The sequence below is a fragment of the Notothenia rossii genome (genome assembly GCF_949606895.1).
Source record: "Notothenia rossii genome assembly, chromosome: 6".
NCBI lineage: Eukaryota > Metazoa > Chordata > Actinopteri > Perciformes > Nototheniidae > Notothenia > Notothenia rossii.
Genome location: NC_136909.1, coordinates 24,048,132 through 24,073,929, shown reverse-complemented (window position 1 = coordinate 24,073,929; position 25,798 = coordinate 24,048,132). Strand labels below are relative to the sequence as shown.

At 40.5% G+C, this 25,798-nt stretch overlaps 1 protein-coding gene across 1 annotated transcript in view; it reads left to right on the top strand.

The window, feature by feature from the left end:
• commd10 (COMM domain containing 10) overlaps window positions 1–17,719 on the top strand; it is a 56,453-nt gene extending 38,734 nt beyond the window's left edge. Inside the window, exons 6-7 of the mRNA XM_079689171.1 lie at window positions 16,718–16,777; window positions 17,032–17,719. Of these exons, the coding sequence (XP_079545297.1) occupies window positions 16,718–16,777; window positions 17,032–17,070 (99 nt within the window). The 3' untranslated portion in view covers window positions 17,071–17,719. The remainder of the gene's footprint in view (window positions 1–16,717; window positions 16,778–17,031) is intronic.
• Window positions 17,720–25,798: the final 8,079 nt, after the last annotated feature.

Here is a 25,798-nt window from a genome sequence, read left to right as displayed (position 1 = left end):
AGCGAGCAGTAGATAAACAAACATGGTAATGACGAGCGTGGGGAGAGGCTGCACACACTTTGAGGTCTGGTCGTTTTCAGATGCTGAATGTTTGTTGAGCTAAATAGGCCACATAGGACATATTGTTGAGAGCCAACTATCAAACCCGCCACTCTTCCAGAAATACACCCAACTCATCGGATTTATTATTTATCATACTTGTGTTCGTATTGTATTTAATTCGCAGGTGCTGCTTCATACGTCTCAAAGTGTCTGAGTTAAATATCTACTCGGAGAAATTGAATTAAAAGGGATTATTGACATTATTTTCCGCCAAATAAGTGCATTCCATTGATCATGTCACATCCTCCTATCCGTAACGCCTGCTGATGTTGATAATACTCGGCTGGAATTAGAGAAACACCCTAACCAGATTAAAAGTAGGAACAGATGCTGCTCGGAGCTAAACATGTTTTCAAAGACTTGTATCAAAGGATATTATGGCTTTATTCATTTTGCATGTATCTAGGCCAGCCCAGCCCCTGCCACTCCCACGGACCACATATGAAGGGTGGTGTGGTGGGTGACTATGAAATGGATTAACTTCTCTCGCTTTCTTCACTCTCAAAATTGCTCATCTTTAGGCTCCTCTCTTTGTCGCTCGTCCTCACTTCCTTATCCCATCTCTTTTTTCTCTTCCCATCCTCCTACTCGCTCCGTCTTTGTCTTTTTCCCCACAGAATTCAATGTTGTGTACTTTATTCATATGCTCTAGTTTGTCATTTGTTAGATCATTTGTTGAATAAATGTTGACAAAGGAGGTCAGTTGCAGACAGGCTCTTCTGCAGTTATCTCCGTTACTTTCCACAGACACTACCTGATGCTGAAAGATGAGATTACACTCATGTTAAGCTGGCATCGAGCTGATTTTCCTATCTAGAGCAACTTCCCATCAATGCGCAGCTTTTTTAGTTGCACAGTTTTGAAGCAGCATGACTGAGTGAAATACACCGGTAGGAGCTTAAAATGTGAATGTTTTTTTGGAAGACACGAGTGAAAGTAAAGTGAAATCGTGTGAAATACGAGTGGGAGGTTTGAGGGGATGTGGGAGAGAGTTGAAAAAAGTACAATCTATTCGTTCCTCTGCTCACATTACATGAACCTTAGGTTTCCTCTTAAGATGAAGAAAATATGTCTGAGCATTGTCTCAGATGAGTCTTTAAGGATGTTCTGGATACAAAGATTCTCTGGTGGCTTTTGTCACAAGTTTTCAAGTTCAGATATCAATGAAAAAGTCTTGAACCATGCCAGTTTGTCAGACTAAGATTGTCAAACATAGGTGGTTTGGGGAATAGTTTGATGTAGTCAAAGCTTAATGACTTGCACAGCTTCCTTCCTCCGCCTCATATGGAGAGCTTTAATCAGACATCCAAAATGCTGCCTGCATGAATTTCCTTTATTATGAGTAGTTGTCATGCATCATGCCCCTTCAAAAGAGGAATGTAGCTTCAGTATGTTGTATTTCTCTTGAGCAGAACATGTGAACATACAGAATAAGATCAGTTTTATATAAAGTGTTTTGGTTGGTTTGGATTGTCATTGATGCCAAACATCACTAAGTGTCGCTGAGTCCTTTTAAGAGATAAGGAAATTGCCCTAGATATTGCTTATTAAAAATTGACAAACTGTTCTGTTAGGCATGCTGTGTAGTGGTCTCTTCCTGCTGCCTTTTGCTCTGCTTACGGCAATGTTGGCTGGATCTGTAATGTAACCTGGCTGATACTTGAGGAGAGATATATGAACCATTATTAGTTTGGTTTTTGTAAGTTTCAATACTTCTGCCAGAAAGATGGAATGATTGATTTCTGTCATAATATTCAGCACCACAAATACCTATTGACTTAAGCCAATGGCAATGAATCAAATCAATGGGAGAAAAACATATCCATCTTATATTGCTCTGGGCGTATAGACAGTGAGGCCATGGAGAAACCAGCAACCACAGCATATGGTGGATGACGCATTGCAGACGTGCCGACTAAAGTTGATCAGGACCAGACTCTGTTTCTCTACGACACTGACCACAGTGAGAGGGAGGGGAGGGCTCGAGGAGCTGTCATATTTCCCTCTGGGAGAGAGGGAGAGATTCCCGTGTGGTTGAATAATAATGTGGCTCTGCCTCACTAGAGGGAAGTTTGAGGCAACATCACACAGAAAGAGGGGAATAATTGTTCATAGAGCATTTGTCATAGAAGTTCAGAAGAGTCACTGACACACAAGACAAATAAAATATGGTTGTGTGTGTGCATGCATTCTTTTTGTATTCCATGCTAGCATTTCATTAAAGTTAGGGCTGCTAAGCAGCAAGCAGCTAGCTTCAAGGATATGGCGGTAGTCCCAGTCATCGTTAGCTAACTCAGAGGCCCATGATTCGCACAGATGTTAGCATGCTGCCTCTGAAACACCACAAATGCACGCACCCTGCAAGATGCAGACCAGATTTATGGGGATTTGCCACATTTTAGCCTCATATTCATTCTGCATAACAATATTTTCAGCAGTGTGAAAGCACTGAGAAAATATTATCTGCTGATTTTGGTGGTGTGTTTTGTATGCCTTCTATATCCAGTGGAAACCCATAGCCTCATCAGTAGCTAACAAATGTCTCTTTCAGCTTGTAATTATCTTAGTGTTACGACATACTAACTGCGACTAATTTAGGGAAATGCTTAAAGTCAATTTAGGGTTGGCTCTGCTTTCCAAGGAAGTCATTATGCAATAATCTGGATGACCCAATGATGATCTTCTAAAATAAGACTTCTCACAAGACCCAATGAAGGTAGCTTTGATTTTTAATGTAATGATTCATTTACTTGTTAATCCAAAACTGTTTTATTACCTCAATTTGAACTCTTTAAAACAAACCTGCTGGTTTGTGCCTCCATTTTGCATCTTTAGTCACTTAAATCTTGCATCATGTTGAGAGTAATCATTGTTGACATTGGGCTATTTACGGTGAATAATCCAAGACAGGTTGCTTTTACTGATGTTGACTCTTTTTGTATATTTAGTAGATTAGAACTTCATCATAGTTCGACTTTGCCTCCGGTAAAAAAATCAAAAAGCCAACTGCTGTTTTGTATTACAGCTTTGCAAAATAAAATAAGCAGAAAATAATATGTTTTAAAGAAGACAGAGAGTACCATTCAAATGTTTATTTCTGTAAAGTCCCTTTTGGAGATGGAAATTATTTATGAATTAACTGCTTAAAAATGCCAAATTAAAATCATTTTATGTCACCACAGGAGGGCCAGGAAAGTGGAACATCTGAACTTGCATCAAAGGGCATTTAGCTCGGCACAGCTTGTTTGTGGCTTGATAAACAGAATATTTATACATGCTTCTTGTTGCACGTTTATTGAGTCCAACCCAGATCACTGTCATGTGCTTCATCTTACCAAAAAGTGAGTTTGGGAGTTTTGTTTGGTTCAGTCCATCAGTTGATTGAGTTCTCATGTTGATCAGATAGTGACTTGGTGCATATTTGTGGGCCTTAGAGTTTGCTCTGTAGGCCTCAGCCTCTCAGTGAAAAGACTCTATATGCAATGTGTTTGTGTGTTCACGCAATGCTGTTGTGAGTCTGTGCTCGTATCTGCATCCATGCTTCAGTGTGTTTCTGTCATTCTAGTTCAGTGAGTGCTTGGCCCACTGGGTGCAGACAATCCCAGCTTTGTGTGTGTGTCCTGCTGCTATGCTGCCTACTGTACTGAATGGGCTCTGGGGAGCGAGGCGTGTGAAAATCCCACCCTTGCCCACCTAGAGTCTGACAGCTCTGTGTGTGTGTGTGTGTGTGTGTGTGTGTGTGTGTGTGTGTGTGTGTGTGTGTGTGTGTGTGTGTGTGTGTGTGTGTGTGTGTGTGTGTGTGTGTGTGTGTGTGTGTGTGTGTGTGTGTGTGTGTGTGTGTGTGTGTGTGTGTGTGTGTGTGTGTGTGTGTGTGTGTGTGTGTGTGTGTGAGTGTATGTGTACAATAGAAAGACAGAAGAAAAAAGGAGTGCTTGTATGTTTGCGTATTGGTGTGTGTGTGTGTGTGCCTGTGTGTGTGTGCCTGTGTGTGTGTGCCTGTGTGTGTGTGTGTGTGTGTGTGTGTGTGTGTGTGTGTGTGTGTGTGTGTGTGTGTGTGTGTGTGTGTGTGTGTGTGTGTGTGTGTGGGGGGGGGGGGGGGGTGGGCTGGTAAGTGGTGGGTGAAAGCAGACACTCCACACGGGAACAACTAGTGCCTGTGTTGGCCAGTACAGAGAGATTCTTTTTTCTTCTATTATTTCATTAACTGGGCAACCTAATGATCTGACAAATGACCCCCAGCAGAGGCCAGGCTGTTCCCTCAGACTCAGCACCACTGTCCTGTCTGTGTGTCTCTCTTTTACCCTTTGTCTTTGTCCTCCTTTTTCTCCTTTCATCATGCTTTCTAAACTCTATGCCTTTAGACCATTTTCCCAGCAGACATTTGGCATAAACTGAAGTGTACAGGTGTAACCAGGAGCATTAATCATTGCTGCATTACATTTAGTCAGGGTCTCTATGTTGTGCTCTAATGGATTGTCCTTAGTGCTTTCCTCCTATGACGAAATGTCTATTTTAAATACATAAAAGCCGAATAAAAGTTATTTATTTATTGTCATTTAGGACATTTAAATTCATTGCTATTGATCGTGAATAAAACCAGTTTTACACATGTGGTGTGTAAAGCAGAAAGTCTACTTAACGATCTTTTCAAACTGAGTTCCCAACTGTTAAAAACTATAAAAATATTGAGCACTGCACTTAATGAGTTCAGCCCATTTGAAATTAATTCACTAGCACTTCAATAGTTTAGCTTATTTTCAAGCGAATATACCTATATTTTTCTAGTTGTTCTCTTTGTATCTGTATAGTTTATTGTACTTATTGTAAGTCGCTTTGGATAAAAGTGTCAGCAAAATGGTACTTGTTTTCACTGTTTTCCTTAGGCAGTACCACATAACCAGTCCTTTCTTTGTAAACGATTCTGTATGAACTTACAGTAAGTTATTTTATTTAACAATTTCTACATTATTCACGTTTGTAAAAAATGCAGACAACTTGCAGTTAAGATGAGCACAAGATTACAACATTAGTATATCACAGAACACGCAAACCAGTCCCTAGAGACGAGGAAGTATGTGCTGTGTGTTGATCACGGAAACATTTGAATATCTTAAGATATGACTCTGAAAGGAGACTTTGCAAGGGAGATGAACCTAGGACTTCTTTTAAAATGACTTGAAATCACTTGGGTGCCGATAACAAAGACTTTCTTTCTTGTCGAGGGCAATATAACATGACAGCTGAGTGGCATGTTTTGTTAAACAGGTCTCTTACCTTGTACACGGAGTAAACTTCCTGTGCTGTCTACTGTTGTCTTGCATGCCAGATGCTCGTTAGCATGCAAACGTTGTAGATCTGTTAATAAAAGTTCTGTCTAAGTCAACATTAAACTTCTCCAGATTGGAGACTTGTGTACGAAAGGCAAAATGAATTCTTCCTGTCTTCCTGTCTCCTCCCAGCTATTAATGTATCAATGGATCCCTCACATGTAGATCATGAGCATAAATATGTGTCACTCATATTAGTGTTGCACTTTGTCTTGCTGTGATGATTCAGGAGGTGGATGTGGGAGTAGTATGGTACAATGGGAGCGTATAGGTATGCTCCCATTGTCCCCAACCACAACACAGGATGTGGTGGATTCTAATTGAGGAGGTGGATGGACAATACACGCACGCAAACAAATAATGAACAAGTAAACACCCGAAAACTGCAGAGACAGGACACAGGTGACTTCACCCATGTGAGACAAAACCAATAGGCAAAATAGCCATTGTCCTACTAGCCCACGACCAAATATGTTATTTGTTTAGCCCCAGTATCTACCTCCTGCTGTTTTAAAAGGTCAAGCCTCATCATTGTTGAATGACAGTTTCTGTGTCCCAGGGTTTAGGCTGGAGCCACACGGGAACGGTAACGCAAACGAACCGAATTCGATATCAAAAAAGTCTTCCGTCCACACGCAATAGGCACCAGAAACGTGTCCTTCCACACGAGACCGCTCGAGACGCTGTAGTACATATGCCGGGCCTGTAAGTGCTGCTGTACTTCCACAACAAAATACACCAAAAGCAGCGAAGAAGAATTCCGAGCATGGTTTCCATGGTTGCCCTTCTGTTTATTCTCCGCGGTGGATTTAGCAGCAGAGTTGGGGAGAGGCAGGGCTCTTTTTCTCCGTCAGCAGCAGCTGATCTCTGATCTCTCTCTCCTGTCCGATTGGACTTCACTCACGTTTATGTCCATATCGTTCAGATCTAGCTAGTTCTAGCTAATGATATGACGGACACCTAAACAATAAGCGACAACGGAAACTCTGCCGTGCGGCGGGGTCTGCTGCAGGCACCTGCTGGGTGCACTCACTGTCCTGCGAGATACCGGGACCTGGCTCGAAACACTCGGAAAACTCTTGTTGTTGTTGGCAAAACACATCAGCAATGACGCGGGTGACACGGGGGTGAGCATGAGAAGCGGGGCTATTGCGTCATCGTTATCAGAAAATGATCGTATAGGGCGTAAACACCGAGCCGTTTGGCCCCCCAGAGCGCTGCGTCCCCAGATCTACCCACCTTGGGACCCGTTATCGTTATCTGGGTTTCCCTGTCGGCCTCTTGTGGACGAACCGTCTATATGATAGAGAACTGTGGCGGATACGACCGTAACTGTTCTCGTGTGGCTCTGGCCTTAATCTCTTGAATCAAGGTGTTCATTATTTATAACACATTTTTTGTGTTCTGCATTTTGCTACAGCACTCATTTAGTGTTCCCATTTCAAAGAAGTTCACTGGTTGTGTTCCTTAAAGGACCTTCTTTTCAGAAGCTCAACTATTAAGGAGATATATTCAAACTCTATCCTCTACCCTCTTCCTCCTTCCATCCCTCCATCTGTCTGCCATATCTGTTGGGGTGTTTGTTTGTGTTTGTGGCCTATCCTCTCAGAGCATGTAGACATATGCCCTGTTCCTCCTCTAATTGGTTCTCTGTATTCATGTCGAGAGACTGAGGGAGGCAGGGAGACTGCAGGCAAAGCTGACTCTTAATAAATGTCAGTCCACAGCCTGGCTATGGATGGACAGCTCACTGATGGGCTGTTTATAACAAAGCGTCACTTAATGCACGGAAAGACAGGGACCGAGGCGAAGTTACAGGGATAAAGAAAAGGAATAAATCAGGAGGGGGTGATGCATCTAGCCAACAAGAGATGGAGACAAGATGAGAGAGGGCCAGGACCGAATCACCTCAACAGGAAGAGACACAGACGCAGTGATTGTGACGGAGCATGTTAGGCATTTAAATATAGAATTTACTTAAAGTAACGGACAACTAGTTGAAATAAAAAGCAAACATTAAAAAAAACTTGACAAGGACAACCAACAAACTCACAATTTAATTGAAATGCGAATGAGTTGTTTATTGCTAAATAACATCCAGTTAATAATACACATAACAGATGTAAATAAGTGTGTGTGTGTGTGTGTGTGTGTGTGTGTGTGTGTGTGTGTGTGTGTGTGTGTGTGTGTGTGTGTGTCTGCATAACCGCACATTTCTGTCTGATTATTGTTTGTGTCGGTCGGCTTTGTTTCCCATGCATACTTGTCTACACACATGCCGACGAGTGTACAGTATATGTGCACGAGCAGAACTGCGAGTGTGTGTGTTTGCGGGAGCAATAGAGATGTGTGTGTGTGTGTCTGTGTGTGTGTGTGTGTGTGTGTGTGTCGGTGTGTTCGTCCTGCCAGGCCTGGAACCTGCTGCCTCCTCTCAGCCCTGTCTCCCCACAACACAAAGCAAAAGCCGGTTTGTTTATTGTTTTGCCTGCATTGTTTTTCTTTTGATTGTTGTCAAAGTTCCCACTCTCTCTTCTCTTGGGTAGCAGCATACACTCCACTCCTCTTTGCTATTATTTACTCCCTGTGGTTTTCACTGTTTAGATGAGTGTTATCAAAAGGCCTGTTGAAAAAGGAAGCGTAGTTAAGAGGGCTAAATATAATTTAGACTGATTGAATGAATCACTTCTGTTCATTTGCAGGTGTTTTCTCCAAATCATAGTAATGACACAAACTGAATGACATGTGTTTGGGAAGCCCCTTACTGCACAGGAAGGGTTTTCCAACATGTCACCTTGAATTTCACGAGTATAATAGAGGTTTGGAAAATAACTTCTCTTTTCCTAATATATTTGGGAGAATGGGAATGTGTCCATGTGTCTGGTTGTGTGGGCCTGCATGTGTGCACATTCTGAATTCTGTTATAAATAGGAGAAGTGACTGACAGTTTCCAGTGTTTGTGTTTGACAGCTTCTGTTTGTTGCAGTCGACAGACTGTTTAGTGAATGGCTGAAGGTTTGAAGTTCTGTCTCTCAGTGTGCGATGACTGCAGGGCTCTGCCGTGGAAGTGGAGACTCACTCATGGTGCCCCCCTTTCAGCACCAATGCACAATGCATATGTGGCTCCTATAGGTTTTGTTTTTCTTCTGAACAGTTCCAGGCTCAAAGGGTCATGGGAAGTTTAAACATGTCATTTTTTCTGAACTAATCATTTATTTTTGTTGTTGTTGTTGACTGACACATTACTGTTTTGTCTGAAGCTACTGGCTGCTGAATAATTTGAATAAAATGATGTATAGGATCAATGTTGTTGATGGGTTAAAATCTGAAAGGAAATAAGAAATGTTGAATTTCGGTTTCTAAAGCACAGAAGTATGACCATGCGACCTGGAGCGCATATAGTATTGCGTCTAACTCGCTCTCTCTTTCTTTCTCTTTGGCTCAACCAAACACTTGATCCGCAGCAATATGAAAAAGATGTAAGAAAGGGAATTAAGAACTCGTAAACTCCCTACAAAAACACTACTCAAAGATAATAAAGGTCTGTATTTGAAACACAGGGGGTTATTGTTTTGTTAGTTTTTTATACCGTGGTATTGAATTGGTATGAGGAATCATGGAATAGTATTGGAGTCAACCACTTCATCTCTGGTATTGTGACATAGTTAAATTTCACAATGTTTAGGGTTCAACATGATGCAAGTCTCATTACACCAACTAACGACCACTTTGGCGCAAATTCATCACAGTTTACACTTGATCCAGTCAAAATGGTGTTCAGTGTACGCACGCACGCACGCATGCACACACGCACACACGCACACACACACACAAATAGCCTCTCAGATTACTTTCTAAGGGGGGACCCAGCAGTGTGCCAGTTTGAGAAATACTGAATCTAATAGATCTGTCATCTTGAACGTTCAGTGGGTCAATAGTCACAGCACTGTAATTGCCTTGTTATGCCATCCTCTTTTTGTTTGCAAGACGTAGTTGGAAAACACATTACATTCAGTTTCATTGGTGTGCCATAATGAGAAGAAAGCTATTAATTAAGCTCAGCATAATGCTAAGGCCAATTAGATATCCATTGTTCTTCTCAGATGAACCTTTGAACCGTTCTCCGTCCGTGTTCCTCCCCCTCCACAGTGAGTAAGGAGGCCATAAACTAGACAACGTCTTGACAAGGTACAGACAGATGGACAGAGACAATTCAACATAAAAGAGGAGGCAGCAAACCTGTAGCACTGACGCAAACAACAACAATCTGTATTGGGACATTAAAAGGCTTTTTGTGTTTTGACAGCACATCTCTGAGTAACTGATTGTAGTGACAGACAGCTTATGCAGCAGAACAAATGCAAGCATCATCAAGCACACACAATCTTTTATTTAAAAAAGAATGTGCCAAAGTTTGCTTGATGTCTCAATAAGTATGTAAAATACAGATGTGTGGTTACTCATGGTTTTTAGCTTAACTTGCATAGAATAAACTAAACAGTTAAGTTGTGAAAAATATTTTCATCTAAATTCCTTTCTGAGGGAACAAGATTGTTTATTGGTGATCTAATGCCACTATATTGCACTTAATTACCTTTTTTGTTGAATATATTACCCCATGTTTCCACGCAACAGTTTTGTGCTGTCACCTGCATGCACGACCAGTGACAGATATCCCCCCCTCCACCCTAATTTTTCCTCCTCATAAAACTACCCCTGCTGATCATCCGTCAGCAAAATGGCAGAATGCAGCTCAGACAGCCAAGGGAAGCTTGTGATGTAGGCTGGCAAAGAGACACAGGGAGGACAGGAAGACAGGTTGGCAGAGAAGTGTGTGTTGTAAGCTAACTGACTGAACATAATGACACATATATTATTGTTGCTGTAAGCTTACAGACAGACAGACAGACACAAAGAATCAGTTGAAGAGAAGTTGATAGACCAGATAAAAGGATAGGCCAGTAGTCACTCTGTCATCAGGCTTTTGAAATGATGTGCCATGGCAACATAACAGGGTAACAGCAAGGATTGTAGATGTTGTTTATTTATTATTAATTGTCAGGATGTGTGGTGATGAAACCCAATTAAAGAACGATGAGTGTCTGTATATTTACAGTAAAGCAGCCAGGTAAGGAAATATGTTATTTGTTATGATTGTGTTAAGGGATAAAGGTTTGCCAAAATCCGACAGCTCAGCCTCCTGTGCATGCAGCTCTTTTTCTTTGTCTCTCACTGTCAGGATTTTTTTTCTGTCTGGCAAAAGTCAACAGCTAGGCAGAGAGCTCCAATCGGACGAACTGTCAAAGAGCTCGGAGTCACAGAAGATGTAGCGAAGTCACAGAGGAGCTTCTGTATAACGTAACACCTCCTCTTTCTGCAGAGCCCCTGTGCTGCCAACATTACATCAACCCTTTCTTTTCATGCCCATTCAATGGTGTGAGCAGAAAAGCAGGATGATAATGTTTTTAATCTGAACAGTTAGACATTTTAGTTCTAGCGATTTGTGCTATTTATTAAAGAAGTGTTAGCATTAATGTCACTTGCATTTGCAATGCTGCCAATATCTGAGGATTCATCGTGTTTATTAAAACATTTGAGTCGGATAATCTTAAACCCTAAAAAATCAACACGCTGTACAATTTCTGTTAATATGAATACAACTTGGAAGTCTTCTGGGTTGTTTTTTTAACAGCAATCATGTTTTTATCTCCTGCTAATTGAGGTATGAATGTGACATCATTTCTGGATAAGTTAACACAATCTGGGTTTCCCACAGAGCGACGAGGTAGTGCACAGAGGAAAACACGTGTCCACCCCTGACAGGACCTGGCTTTATTTCCCACTGTTCAGGTTTGGTGTTCCGGTCGCTGCACCAGTCAGCTAAGCAACAGGGGAGCTGACACAAAAAAGAGAGTGTCTTAGCAAGGCAGGAAAAGGAAGTTAAACTTGTCTCAAAATGTACTGCGACCCAACTCAACGTCTACCTATAATGCACTCTGTTGGCCATCAAGAAAGCAAGAGCCCATAGCAGGAAGATCACTTCCCATGAACAGCATATCCCTGAGTTTAGCTCATCATCATCACTCTACAGAGTTATAAACTTTGTCTAATACAGCTCAAACGTGACAAAAAAAACAGGAGAAGGAAAACTAAATATTATTTTAAAAAGGCTTACCAGGACGTTTCTGACTAATGAATACTAGTTAGTAGCAACAAGTAAAACATATAATCTGATACATGCATGCAAGCAGGTAAGCACATTATATCTGTAATGGACTTTTCAAACATTACGCTTTACAGAAAAAAGAAAAAACGAGGGAAAATGAATGAAAGACTAAAGATGATGTTCATACAAACAAGCAGAATTAACTATAAAATAAAAATGGTTGAATGACACTAAAGAAAACAATAAGGATGTTCTTTAATAAGAAGCAGAGTCATCAGATGTAATGAGATACAATACTTCTACACAAGCCCTCAAATGCTGATCTTCAAGATGGTTTCAATACACATATAAAGTATAAATCAGAAACCTCTCACCTTTCTCCGAGACACACACCATATTTCACACATGACATTTGAATAGATTGCAAAGAGTGACTGACACTTGTTGTCGACACTTGAGATTGATTTGCATCACGTCTTGTCCTGTCTGGACTTTGCAATGCATATTTTATGGTTGCTTCTACCAACAGTGTCACTCACACACAAACACGCACGCACGCACGCACGCGCACACACACACACACACACACACACACACACACACACGTGTTATTTTTCTCTCTTTATGAGTTAAAAAAATGCGTAATTGTTCAATTGAACGTGGGGTAGGTTATTTTGGAGAAACCAGCTTGAGTGCGCTAGAATTTGAAAATACACAGCCGGAAAAAATCTGCCACTTCCTTACAGAGCCCCTCCTCCAACACACACGAACGCACACATGACCAATGAGGGCACGAGATGGAAGGCTGACAGGCAGGTAGGCCATCCAGTTATTTTAGCCGGGCCGGCTCAGATGATTGGTCGTGCTTTTTACAGCGCCACATCTTCCACAGATGACATTTTTTTATGAATTTTTTGTCAAAGTATTTAACATATTCATTGCTATCGGGATGTTAAGAGCATTCCATGGAATATAACAAAAAGTGTATCTCGAGCCGGTTTCTCAAACTTACCTACCCAACCTTTAAGTTTGGAAGATACATTTTTGTATTATATTATACAAAAATTTAACTTTAATATACAAAATATTTCAGTAAGTGAATTTGTTACAGTTTAATGTTTGAGATGCTTTTGGTCGTTTGTTTCTATGAAAGCTCCCTTGGGTCCTCACAACTTGACACTAGTATCCACTTGATGGGCTTAAATAATTTCTTGTTGAATATTTAGTTTTTCTTATTAATTAAAATACATTGATCTGAAACCTCTCAAAGCTTTATTCCATAGAAAAAGTCTCCTTATCATAAATGCAGCAGTTTCAGGTTATTCGTCTATAGATAACACCAACTTAATTGTTTTCTGTGCTTTAGGTAGAGTAATCTTTTTCATCTTTGTTTAAAGGGACATTTTGTTTACTTTATTGCAGCTTTTAAACATATTTTTAGTCTTGGATATCATTTCTATACCTTGTATTCAGTTTTCTTCACGATAACATCTGGAATCTGGAAACCAAAACATAAATGTTTTCAAAAATTCAAAGAGAGAAGGCTTTATCTTCTGGAGACCAAGAATGTCTGTCAAAAAAATCATGACTGGCCACTGTTTTTATTTCTAGGTCAAACTCAAAGGGAGTACTCCTGAAACTACAGTGAGTTTAGTCTGCGACAGGTAATGCAGAAAGTCACTCTCAAATCTGTGACGAAACTGCAGTTCGTTTAAGTAATTATTTTACAGGGGTCTTTGTTTACTTCCGCAAATACGTTTGTCTCAATTAATCCTCCCTGACTTTAGAGGGTCTTCTGGGGAATTGTACAGGTCACCTTTTCGAGGGCTATAAGACAGAGAGCTGCAACATAATTTGTACTCCCATATAATGGCAGGATGCTTTTATGGAAATGTCCTTGATTTGTATGTTAGTTTATTCCCTCTCATGTTTTGGATCTCCCTTAGTGTGTAGCCTATATTATGATAACATACTCTCCTACATGTGGTGCATATGGAACACCAGATGCAAGTGAATTCATGATTATCGTTACGGGTTAATCCTGTTTTCTGTATCTGACACACAGGATTTTGACAGATAAGATGTGTGTGTGTGTGTGTGTGTGTGTGTGTGTGTGTGTGTGTGTGTGTGTGTGTGTGTGTGTGTGTGTGTGTGTGTGTGTGTGTGTGTGTGTGTGTGTGTGTGTGTGTGTGTGTGTGTGTGTGTGTGTGTGTGTGTGTGTGTGTGTGTGTGTGTGTGTGTGTGTGTGTGTGTGTGTGTGTGTGTGTGTGTGTGTGTGTGTGTGTGTGTGTGTGTGTCCATGTGTATGTGTGTGTAAGTATAGGGCTGTGATGATGAGGATGATGCACCCTATCCCCATTAGTGTTAGCCTAGATCTGTCAGCGCCTTGTTGGGTTACTGCCTGGCAAAATGTCAACCCTGAGGAACAATGGGATGGGCCACACACACACACACACACACACACACACACACACACACACACACACACACACACACACACACACACACACACACACACACACACACACACACACACACACACCCGGCAGTACCTGGAAGTTCTCGAACAGTCAGAAAACTCTGTCAATCTCACATCCTCATGAGCACGAACACACTTTGATCCTCAGCCCCTGTGATTCAGACAGGAAGCGTTACGGTCTGGTTTGTTGTTGTCTTTATTGTACCTTACTTTTTGATCGACATCATATCTCACACTACCTCAAACTGCATTTCCTGTTGCCCCCTGTCTCAACTCTGTCAGACAGTAATGGAGACAGCCCAGTTTGCCGACGACTGTTTATTCCTGTTTCCAACTCGACGGGTGTTGTTTCTGTGACCCGCGCTCACTAAAGACCATAAACCCAGAGAAGTGATTATGCAGCGCTGGTTTCCACTCATTATACTGGTGTTTGTCGCAGTGAAGATCAGTAGAGTCACCTGGATCAGTGCCGTGCTGAAGCACATGGTGTGTTCATCATTCAACTAATTTAACTGCATGCCCAATTTGTATTTCAAATGAAATCACTTCCTAACACCTTTCTTGTTTACTCCGAGGATGATTTGTCACCCTGTAGAACTACTTTGATGTGCATCTTCTTTACATTGCGTCTCACTTCATAACAACACTTTAATAAGTTATTTTATTACCTGCCGTGTCCTCGCAGCGCTCCCTCTACCGTATCTAAACTCAACACTGTCCTACATTCTCCTTGTGATATGACACTGCTGCGGTTTGGTGGCGTTGACGAGAGATAGCATTCCCCCTCTGCGCTCTCCTTTATTGACTTTTAACGTTGCTTCCAATTAATATCTCTGTCATTAATTTGCAGTGACACATGGCCTCCCTCCACCCACACAACCAGCCAGCCAGTTAGCTTCAAGCCTCAAAGCGCTGTTTGGTCTCTGAGCACCAAACTGCTGGGAGGAGAGCTTTAAATGAGTGTACGCACATGTTGTTCTCATATCTTTCTGCACAGATCTCTTTCTTTGTGCTTTTTCCTCGTTCTTTCTTAGTTCCCTGCTGCCCTCCTAGATGGTGTTCACAGTTCTCTGTTATTATCAACATTTAACGAGACAGCGCTGAGTGCACTTTAGTCGGCTACACGACTTCTCATTCTGTTACCTAGAAAACACATGTTATGGCTATTTTCTCAATGATGGGTGTGATAAAGTGTCTCTCCATTACTCCCGCTCATGGGGGTGAATTATTCTTCAGCTTTCATTTGTGATGGGGTGATGAAAATGATGACAGCAGGCAGCGCAGTGATGGTTGCCCTTAGTTTCTTCATTCTTTCTGCAGAACTTACTTCAATCCATAGTTAGTCAAATCTGCGGTCTTTTCAGATTGGAGAGATACATCACAAAAGGCTCCCAGGTGAACCTTAATGGAATCCACATGAAGATAAATTGCTAAATTGCACAGCATGAAAACAGATGAAAGACACTTAAAGTTATTGAAGCAGTGTTCACAATTATTTTTCTCAGGTCCAAGCTTCACAAGACAAGAGATTCCTTATTCCTATATTTCAGTCAGTCAATATCAGTTTTTTCTTCACACAATTATCGTGGCATTCATAAGTGACAATACTATGATCCAGATAACTATGAAACATTTGAAAAGAATAAAATAATGCTATTTGTCTAAATAATTTAAATGTTACTAATTGGGGAGGGGGACGAAGCGATAATCAAAACAAATAGAAAGGATTTAATGGTGGATTATATTCTCATAGTTGTATTACTAATGTGATTTCAATGTTTAAAGTTGTACATGTTACAATTATCAATCTCGGTCTATCATAACGCTATTTTTCTGTTCACTCTTTTGAAATACATCTATATTTCAATCAATCAATCAATGTTTATTTATATAGCCCAAAATCACAAATGTTTGTCTGTCCTTAGACCCTCACATCGTACAAGGAAACATGTCCGGAGAAAACCCCACAGTTTAAAGGGGAAATATTTGAATGATAAAGATACATTATTTAATCATATCTGGGTTTTTTTCCCTTTATTTAGGCCTTCATTTAAAGGATTGGGAAGCAAAGAAATAGAGAATTGGTGAGAGTACCTGTTTTACACTTTTTTAAACCTGACATACTTACAGTAGATATAATGGACTTTTCTTTGATGATTGAAGTCAGATGCCCAACATCCACATAAGTGGGTTACATACATGCTTTGAAAAGTTACTGCATGTGTTTATTTTGATATCAGTGTTGAAACGTGTTGTCCATCTTTCTACATGTGATGCATCAGTCCGCTTCTTTTTAAATAAAGCCGAACAGAATGGAGAAAGAGAGATGGGTTTCCTACCATGAGATTGTGGACAGTGGCTTTGCCTTCAGTGTATTTTTAAACACTCTTAAGGAATAAGACTTAGAGGATTGTAAGTACTGGCCAGAGAGCAGTAATAATTAATGAAGGTTTATATAGAAAGCTCAAGAAAGCCAACTGAAGATGCCTTGGTCATTACTCTTATGCTTGTGCTCTTATTGCTGCTTTTCATCCTCTTCTCCGTCGTCCTTGTACTTCTCTGACCTTTCTTTTTCTTATTTGTTCAGTTATTGGCACAGTCTTATTCCTGTCTAACCCTACCTCTCTTTCTCTTCATCTCTTTCAGGTTCAAGAAAATGTCTTTGTGGATTTTAACCACCAGGAGCTGGTTGACTTCTACAATAAGGTCTGTTATTTGTGTGTGTGATCGAGTGTGTGTAAGAATGTGTTCTGTCAGCGCCTATCTTCCATGTTGCATTTCATCCTGATTGACAGACATTGCCTGACAAAATCCATCTGCCTTCCTGTCTGACTCATTCTTTTAATGGCCTATTTCTGTTTTTTCTTGACTCCCCATGAATGTGTGTGCGTGTTTGTGTGTGTCTCTTTTGTGTACTTCTTTTTAAGCATACACTCAACATTTTCTCCTCTCTCTTTCAGCTTGAAATCGTGCAAGGCCAGTTGGATTCCCTGACTTGATGCCTGATGCTCTTGTAGACAAACACACACACACACACACACACACACACACACACACACACACACACACACACACACACACACACACACACACACACACACACACACACACACACACACACACACACACACACACACACACACACACACACACACACACACACACACACACACACACACACAGTCAGTGTTTTTGCTGACAGCTATGCCAGCTGTTAGAAGCCTAGCAATTCCATTCAGGGTCTGATTTATTAGTGAACAATGTCAAACTTTGAAGGAAGTTTCCCTTTGAGCTTCTTTCATTCCAGGTTTGTGCTCTTAATTTAAAGAGGCCATTACATCTGCCTGTACTTCTAATTTGTATGTCTTCATCAAGGAGATTGTGGAAAGATTACCCTTTTCAATATAAAGTGAACTGCAACATATTTCTTGGTAACTTAGTTTATATCCAGCCAGGACTCAATTAATGTTTGATTTCCCTTAAATACAGTAACAATGAGATTAAAAACAAAATGCCAAATGTCAATGATTTTACCGTATGAAAAAAGGCAGTTATAAAGAAATTGTATGGATTTTGTATCTAGGAAAAGGAAGTAATGTTGATGCTACTCTAATAAAATGTGGGGAGGTGAAATTCTTCCAAGCTGTTGTTATTTAGTGAAGGCTCATTATTTCTCATTAAGACCAACCTGGACTGCTGGTTCAACAGATGGGAGTTCTGGGACGCACATCGGACCTGCAGTGTGTGTGTGTGTGTGTGTGTGTGTGTGTGTGTGTGTGTGTGTGTGTGTGTGTGTGTGTGTGTGTGTGTGTGTGTGTGTGTGTGTGTGTGTGTGTGTGTGTGTGTGTGTGTGTGTGTGTGTGTGTGTGTGTGTGTGTGTGTGTGTGTGTGTGTGTGTGTGTGTGTGTGTGTGTGTGTGTGTGTGTGTGTGTGTTAAGATGGGTGCATGTATATGTCCTTGTTAATGCATCTGTCCTTGTCTACTGTATGTGTCTGTGTGTGTGAGAGAGTGAATAGTTCCTCTTTCAACTCTTTCAATCCAAACTTTAGATGTTCCCAGGTGCCAGGTGTTCTCGTCCTGAGCAGATTTCTTAACAAAATACTGCTTTAAGTCTACTAAGTAGGTTCGTTTTTTTACCCTTTTTTCAAAATAAAAAAGTGACTTTTGAAAAATGTGCCAGTGTTATTTGAAAACAAATTTTCAATCTCAAATATCCAGTCATTCCCCTTCCTGCTTATGTCTAAAGTAGGTCTACTTACTTAAGGTGTTTATAGCACAAAACTTACCTTGGTACACACTTTTCAGCTTTATTCTAAACACTTAATTTAGCCAAAAAGTTAGATAATTCAATGCAAGCTAGATTGCAAACATTCTGGTTATCAATAAACACTTCTAAAAGTACATACTCTTTGTTCATCTATTAGTGAGTTATTAATAGAGCAAGTTTGTACCATGCACCATATCATTCCATACATTTTGGATTTGTATTGCCAGAATATTTCTGTCTATGAAACCATGGTTCCCTGCAAGGATTGGCGGATAACCTTCTTTGGTTTTGGAAAGAGTTGCTTCCCCAATTGATGAAGCAACTCCAAATGTTGTTCATTAGCGAGGGTAACATCAGCAGGTGGTCAGTTTGGTGCAGTGTTGGAGGATGCAGGTGTCTCACAGGCTTTTTGTGATGAAGTGGAAGCTGATCCTCGATGTACCCGTCAGTTCATTGTCTTTCTGATCCGCGCCTGTGCAGAATACAGTCAGGGTTAGTGATTCATAGAATGAGATCATGGGTAAAGCTGGTAATACTTGAAATGAGCCAGTCGAGTTTGGGGATATAGACTTTTTATTTGGTGGTATTCTTGACACATATGGGAACAGAGCACAAGAAATGATTATGTCCCCCAGGAGAAACCTTAGGTCATAGAGAGGGACAGTAAGGCTTCTTTTCTTAGACTACTCTCACTGGTTTACAGATGAGTCTTTATTTTCTTGTTTAATATCGGTACTTTATCTCTTTATTGCGATTGTTTACACATTATTATCGAGTCATCAGAATCATTGCAGAAAACGTTCCCATAAGGTTCTGTTGCTTTAAATTTCAAACCTTGTTGGTTGACAAGCTGTGATAATTAGCATTTGGAGAGGACATAAAACCTAAATACAGACTAAAACAAAGAACAGATTCACTCCCACTTCCACCTTGCCTTGTAAAAATAAATGGATTCACTTACTTTACTATGGGAACCTCACTTACATCTGCAACCCTCGATGATACTAATAATATCTGAGAGTAGTATTTCACACCAAGAAAAAGACAATCAGCATTTTCTGCTACAATATGATGAGTAAACCTTGAGATATTAGTACCACACAAGATCTCCAAAAAATGCCTCAGTGTGTGTGACATAACCGTCTCAAAAAAAGATCGAGGCCTCATCCTGAACCACTTATGTCCTGAGTGCTGTTCTTTTTACTCTTACCGACAATTTTTGCCACTATGCGAAAACACCTGCAGTAAGAGGGAGCGCCGTGTTCCACAGCATGCAGAACAGATGGCAAGGCCAAGCAGGGATAGCGACTTAGAAAAAAAAAAAGAAGAGAAAAAAGAGACTAGCTCACTGAGATCCGGCAGAAGAGTGTGTGTCTGAGTGTGTGTAGGTCTGGTGAGTTACATCTCTGCGTGCACTTTCAATGCTCTGATGTGTGTGATGAGGCAAGTTAAGTTTGGCTGGACTCCTCACAAACATACTGGCAAAGTGGCTAGTCAAAGGTCGCTGGGCTTTTCTAGCTTTATTAAGTGTCTAATTGGACTTGCCTCAGTGTGGCTGCATTCCTTCAGCACTGACAGAGCTTGGCCACGGATGTCAGACACTGAAAGCTGACTATAGGATGCACAAAAGCAAGCTAAAAGTACAACCGTTGTTTTCCACCATCGATAACAGTTTTTATTAACCCCTGCAAGGTCTCATGAATTATTTTGGATTCGGAAGCTTAAAAAAAGGGTACCTGTCCATGATAACACCTGTAGATAAGCCAAACAGAAACCCAAGTGCGGTCAGAGGCAATAGAACATAGCTTTTCTTTGATACATGCATGGTCACACTGGGCAGAAAATGTCAAATTCAAAGCTCGTCGTGACAGTGTTTTGGGGTTATGCAGGGGCCAGTTTTGTTTGAGGCGAAATGGACACAAATGAGAAATTGACTGAACTTCCTATTCAGCTGAACAGGGTTACATAACATTGGATATGTAAAAACACCACACAAGAAATGTAGTCAATTCCATTGAAGTGCTTTTTTAATTTGTATTAATGTTGCTGGTGTGTCGGACCCTGAGACCAAGCCCAGTAATCTAAGCATGCTAAAATATCTTTACTGTCAAGCAGGCTTCCCTCCTTACCAAATATATGGTGAGAGTTCACTTTCACACTTGTTTCGCAGGCAGCCCAGGGATATAAAGAGCCACCAAAATATATTTTGTGACCCATTTCTGCTTTTTTTCTTTTTAATCTGTAACCGACCGAGAGAGGAGTGCCATCCAAAATCGATTTTCGAGTTGCCTAGGGTCTCTGCTGGCTGCGTGCAATGAGCACCTGTACAGTATAAAACAGTAAATTAAGCTTACACCTTTCTCCATCTGTTTCTGGTCCAATTCACACTGTCAAACTCAGTTCAGAATAAAACTAGTTTAAACAAGCGCTGGACGTAAGGTTAAAAGCTCAGTGGCTAATTATTTACAACTAACTTGTTGAATCATGATTGTTTCTGTGGCCTTTGTGCTCTTTTAATAGTGTTTAAGCAAGAAAGTATCATTTTAAAAGTTGACATATCACAGCTGAGTTAACAATGGCACTCTCCTTCACAAATGAAGGATAATAACTACTGACGCGGTCACTGACAATGGAAGACTTTTGGTCCATGAACTGAACATCTATCTGTAACTGTTCTGGCATTTCAGATTGAATTATGAACTCATAGAAAAAGCTTTTATATAATCTGGTTTCATAACTGTGGATGCAGCCTCCTGCCATTGAGCAAAAATATTGGCAAAAGTCTGCATTTGTGAGCGCATCCATCAGTGATTGGGAAGACAATGTGTGTGTGGGGAATAGACAACGTACCAAAAATGTGTATGTCTCTTTTAAAAGAAAATGACCAGCTAAGATTAACAAAAGTAGTATTAAGCTGCACAGATAGCACCAGTCTGCTTTTATAAAGGATAACCCTTCACAATGGACAAGCTAGCAAAGAGCAGCTAATAAAAAGTGAACAATAGCGGAGCTGGAGTCCCAATAAATCTGTGATGTGTCAAGAACAATCTGCTTTGCATGCCATTGTCTCTTACGTGTGCCTGGTATTAAAATATGTATTACTGTGCTCTGTAGCAGAAAATGGTGCTTTAATAGGATACTATCTGAGTGAAAATGTGACCAACCGAGTCAACCTCTGTCAGAATTTCCCACGTTTATAAAACTCTCAGTCGGTTAACAGGCAGGTTTGACTGTGAATAACCAGATAAAGGTAATAGTTCATTTAAAACATGGTTGTGGTTTAGAGGTTCCCAGGAAAACCAATTTCCCCAGTATCCCCAGTTAATATGAATGTTTGACAGTTGAGTTTAAAAGGATGCGTGGTAGCCTAGAGTGAACTGTATAGAAACAGTGCTTTGCATCTTTCCACGTATATGTAGAACCACTAAAGAGATATCAGGAGTATTCTGTATTCCTTCCAATGTAATTCAAAAGAAAGACATTTGAAGCTTGTTGTTAATCAGGTTGAATCTGATACAAACTTATATTAAACTAAAATAAATAGGTAATTTGTGTTGTAACTCCTACAGAATCTTTGTGCTAAACTTTTTAAAACGGATAACCACAGTATATTACTTTTGGCAACCAGCTCTGTCCAAAGACGAAATACAATGGTAGTGAAGTAATTGGAGTACTACTCAACTTTATGATACTATTTAACAGTTATAAAGTTCATGAAGGCTCATTGTTTTTATTTTAAATGTGAAAATCAACATCCAATAACAATATGTCTGAATACTTTTGCACTTCAACTTCTGTTGTTGTATCAATTAATTGATAGTGTTGTCATTGGGACAGTGTTGGCCTGCTTTTCCAATACTTCATTAGAAATATACACTCACTCGTTGGTTTTTTGAGGTCGAGAGTTTTTCATGAAATATTTTCACTTTCTTTTTTTACTTTACTCTTCATTCACTCTTGAATTCTCTGTTGTTTACTTAGGCTTCTTTCCCTCTGATCTACACCCTGTCTTTAGAGTGCCAGCCATACAGTACAATTTGCACTAAGGTGTGTTCATGCACTTACAGTAAAAACATTTCCCCTGTTTTTGTAGTGGCTAACATGGTCACATCAATCCTTGGGCTTACATCTCTCTGCACCATTGTTTATTCCCAGCAGAATAGTTGCATCAACTATTCAGTGCAGCTCTCGACTTGTTTTCCTGCCAAATTGACCATTCCGCTATCAGCCCAAATAACTCACCTTTGGCCAGTCCCCACAAAAACAAACGTTTCCCAAATTATCAGTTTCCCTTTCTAATCCAATTGTATTTCAGCTGTGCGTTTTTGTCTTTTTTTTCACCCTGTTATTATCCTTTGCCAGGGCACGGCAGAAGTTATACCCTGCATGTGTATATAGAGGTTGCTGACTTGAATGGAATTTCCTTTCATTTTCTTGATGAACAGGGACACCTTGCTAGTCCATGAAACTTGTCTTATTTTCCCACAGCCTTATGATCCATCCTTGCCAGTCCCATAACGTTCCAACTTCACTATCTGCTTCACCCAGCCACGAGTCCCACTTGACCCAGCAACCTCCACTTCCTGTTCAGATAAAGACTCTTTTCCCCATCTCCTTAAAGCTTCTTTTCTCCACGATATCTCCAGGTCCAAAGTGTTCCACTGGACAGGGGATATTAAAAACCGTTCTGCCTCTGTCCTCCTCAGTCACTCTGTCCACTCTATTACTGACCCTCAACTTTGGAAACCATAGTCCTTAAAAATCATTTGAGTCTCTAAACAGTTTTAAATACTAAGTTAAGTTTTGTCTTTCAAGTCTGTTTGCTTAATGCACACAAAATATGACAACATGAGACCTCTGCCAGTATTTCAGATCTATTTCACTGAATTACAAAACACAGTCGTCATCTCATAAAGCACAAGCCTACCTCTAATTTTCTGTGACGTTTTTCTTTGTGCAGCAGCATGTCTAAAATTAGCCCACGTCTTTATTCTCTCCGCCCCAGGAGCTGCTTGCCCATCTCCACATCTGCTGCACTAATGGTGTTTGAGTGCAAGCATACTCAGGAGCCTGATGAATACAGTTAACGTCAGTTAAACTAAAACTAATAAATTGTTGTCACTCTTGACTTAATCTATGCAACATGTTGCATGAGATCATAATGCTAAAGGGATAGTTTTTCTCCACTGGGATGCATGGATTGACTATTTGGAGCCCATTAACTACAACTCATGTAAATCACCTTTATTTCACTGCCAACCATTTACCACAACATGAGTTTGAGGACCTGTTTTCGAACTTGTAGGTATCGCTTTATTTCATTCATGATACTGCAATTTGAAAGTGAACATATATAAGCTTTAGATCATCATTAGATCCATCACAGTCGGCAATGAGTCACATTTTCTTTCTTGGCAAAGACAACTTTAAACCATGTGCTGCTTTCAGGGGAGATCTGACTGTGCATTTTAGAGATAGCTGCCAAATGAGTCCTGAATTCATTAGGGACCGTTTCAATAAATCAAACTTTGGAGACAAAAATGAGTGATAATGAATCAAGTATGATGTGGATCTAGGAAGTTCTTGTAATGAAACACTCAAAACTCAAAGCGACCATGTCAGCAATTGATACTCCAAACTGACTATTAGCCTTAGCTCAAGTAGGAGCTATTGATGAGTGATCGGCACTGCCTACAGCCTAAACACCAATATAAAATGTAAAATAGGCGAGTAAGAGTCTTATGAAAATGGTCGGCAACTGCTCTGATTTCTTGTATACCATAATAACGGCTTGTGTATCAACATTATAAATATCACGATTTACAGTTTTAGTTATTCCCTCTCAGGCGAGGAATGACCATGATAGTTGGCTGTAGAATGTAGTCTTTGAGGTGTCTCAGAGTAGCAATTTTTTGCCAAGATGCAGTCAATGTGAGTTAACCCAACGGTTTACTTTGTTGCCCCTAGTTTGTGTCAGGGCCTTAAGGCTAACCTGTTAACTCTGGCTTTATAGTTTTATCATGGCATGAGGAATGTATTTCCTAATGTATTTGTAAACTAGTCTTTTCCTGTTTGTTTTAACTCTTGTTAATTGTTTATTTTTGTTGTATCTGTTTTTTTCTGATTAATAATCCTATTATGGGATGTGTTGCCCATTACAGTTCCCAGTTTCCCAGTTTCTTCCTGAAATAGCTTAAAAGCCTGACTCCTGTCTTTAATCTGCATTGGCAGTATGTTTGGCTAGCTGCATAGCACCGTACACACAAACAGAAGGTAGATATCAGACTAAATGCTTCATAAAGCAGGATGTTTTTTTGACTACTGACATGAACTGACAACAATGGCTGGCTTTGAATGTGTTCTACACTTTGAAAATATGTTGACAGTCTTGTTGAGCATTTGTAATAGGGTATGTGGATGTAGCCTGCACCTGTATTGTACTCTAAGATGTATTCCTGTTTTCTATACATTAAATAGCATAGCACGGGCTCGGCCATTCGGAGGTCACATGCAGCTGTTGTCCTGCTGTCCCTATTGTTTGAAGTAGATACATCATTATCTCTCTCAGACCAACTTCCCGTTTTCCTCTCTATTCCAGCTTTCATGTTTCAAAGTCTGTGCTCTTCCAAACCCTTCCAGCCATTACCATGATGTCTTCCTACAATCTCATCTTCCTCTGGCTCTCTCTCTCTCTGTTTCAGCTTCCATGTCCTGCCTAGCAGGCTGTACACTTGGCAAAATGAATAGACATACTCCTTCAACTAGCGCCTCTCTGCTGGTCCACTGCCCTCGGTGGCAGCGCTGGGCTCCCAGCCTAGTCTGGCTCAGTCTGGTCTGCTTTCCACTGTAGAGCCAATCGAGACCTGCCATGCCTTGCTCATGATCCACATCTTTAGCTTTCCCCTCGTTCCCCTTTTCATCCTGCTGCCAGCCGAGAGGCTCTGCCAGATGGGCAGATTATTCAGTAAACAAGTTGCTGTTTTGATCATGTGTTATGATATAGAGTCGACCTAAGCACAAGTTTGCCCAGCCCAAATGAACAACGTTTGCTCCTGTGCCATGCTTTTTTACATTTTTGATGTATTATATAAACTGTTAGAGCACGTTAGTCTGAGGTACCTGCATCATGCAATGATAGTGTTTTAGGAGCTAATTTGTACAGGTTGGAGGAAACAAACATACTGTGTTCCAACCAGTGTTTTTGGTTCAACAGTTTGACAGGCGGTCAAAAAGACAACTTTTCCAACTTTTTTCAGCACAGTTCTCTATACAGCCTTATGAAGTACATTTTGTCTGTGAAGCTATGATTTAAAAAATCACTGCTTTAGGGTTAGGGTTTAGGGAAAGTTAAATTGATGACAATTGATGAGAACTCATGCCTTTATCTTCCCCCGCCATCTCTCTTTGGACACGTTGTTTATTCTCGCTCCCCACAAAGAGGTCAGGTTCTGAGCTGCAG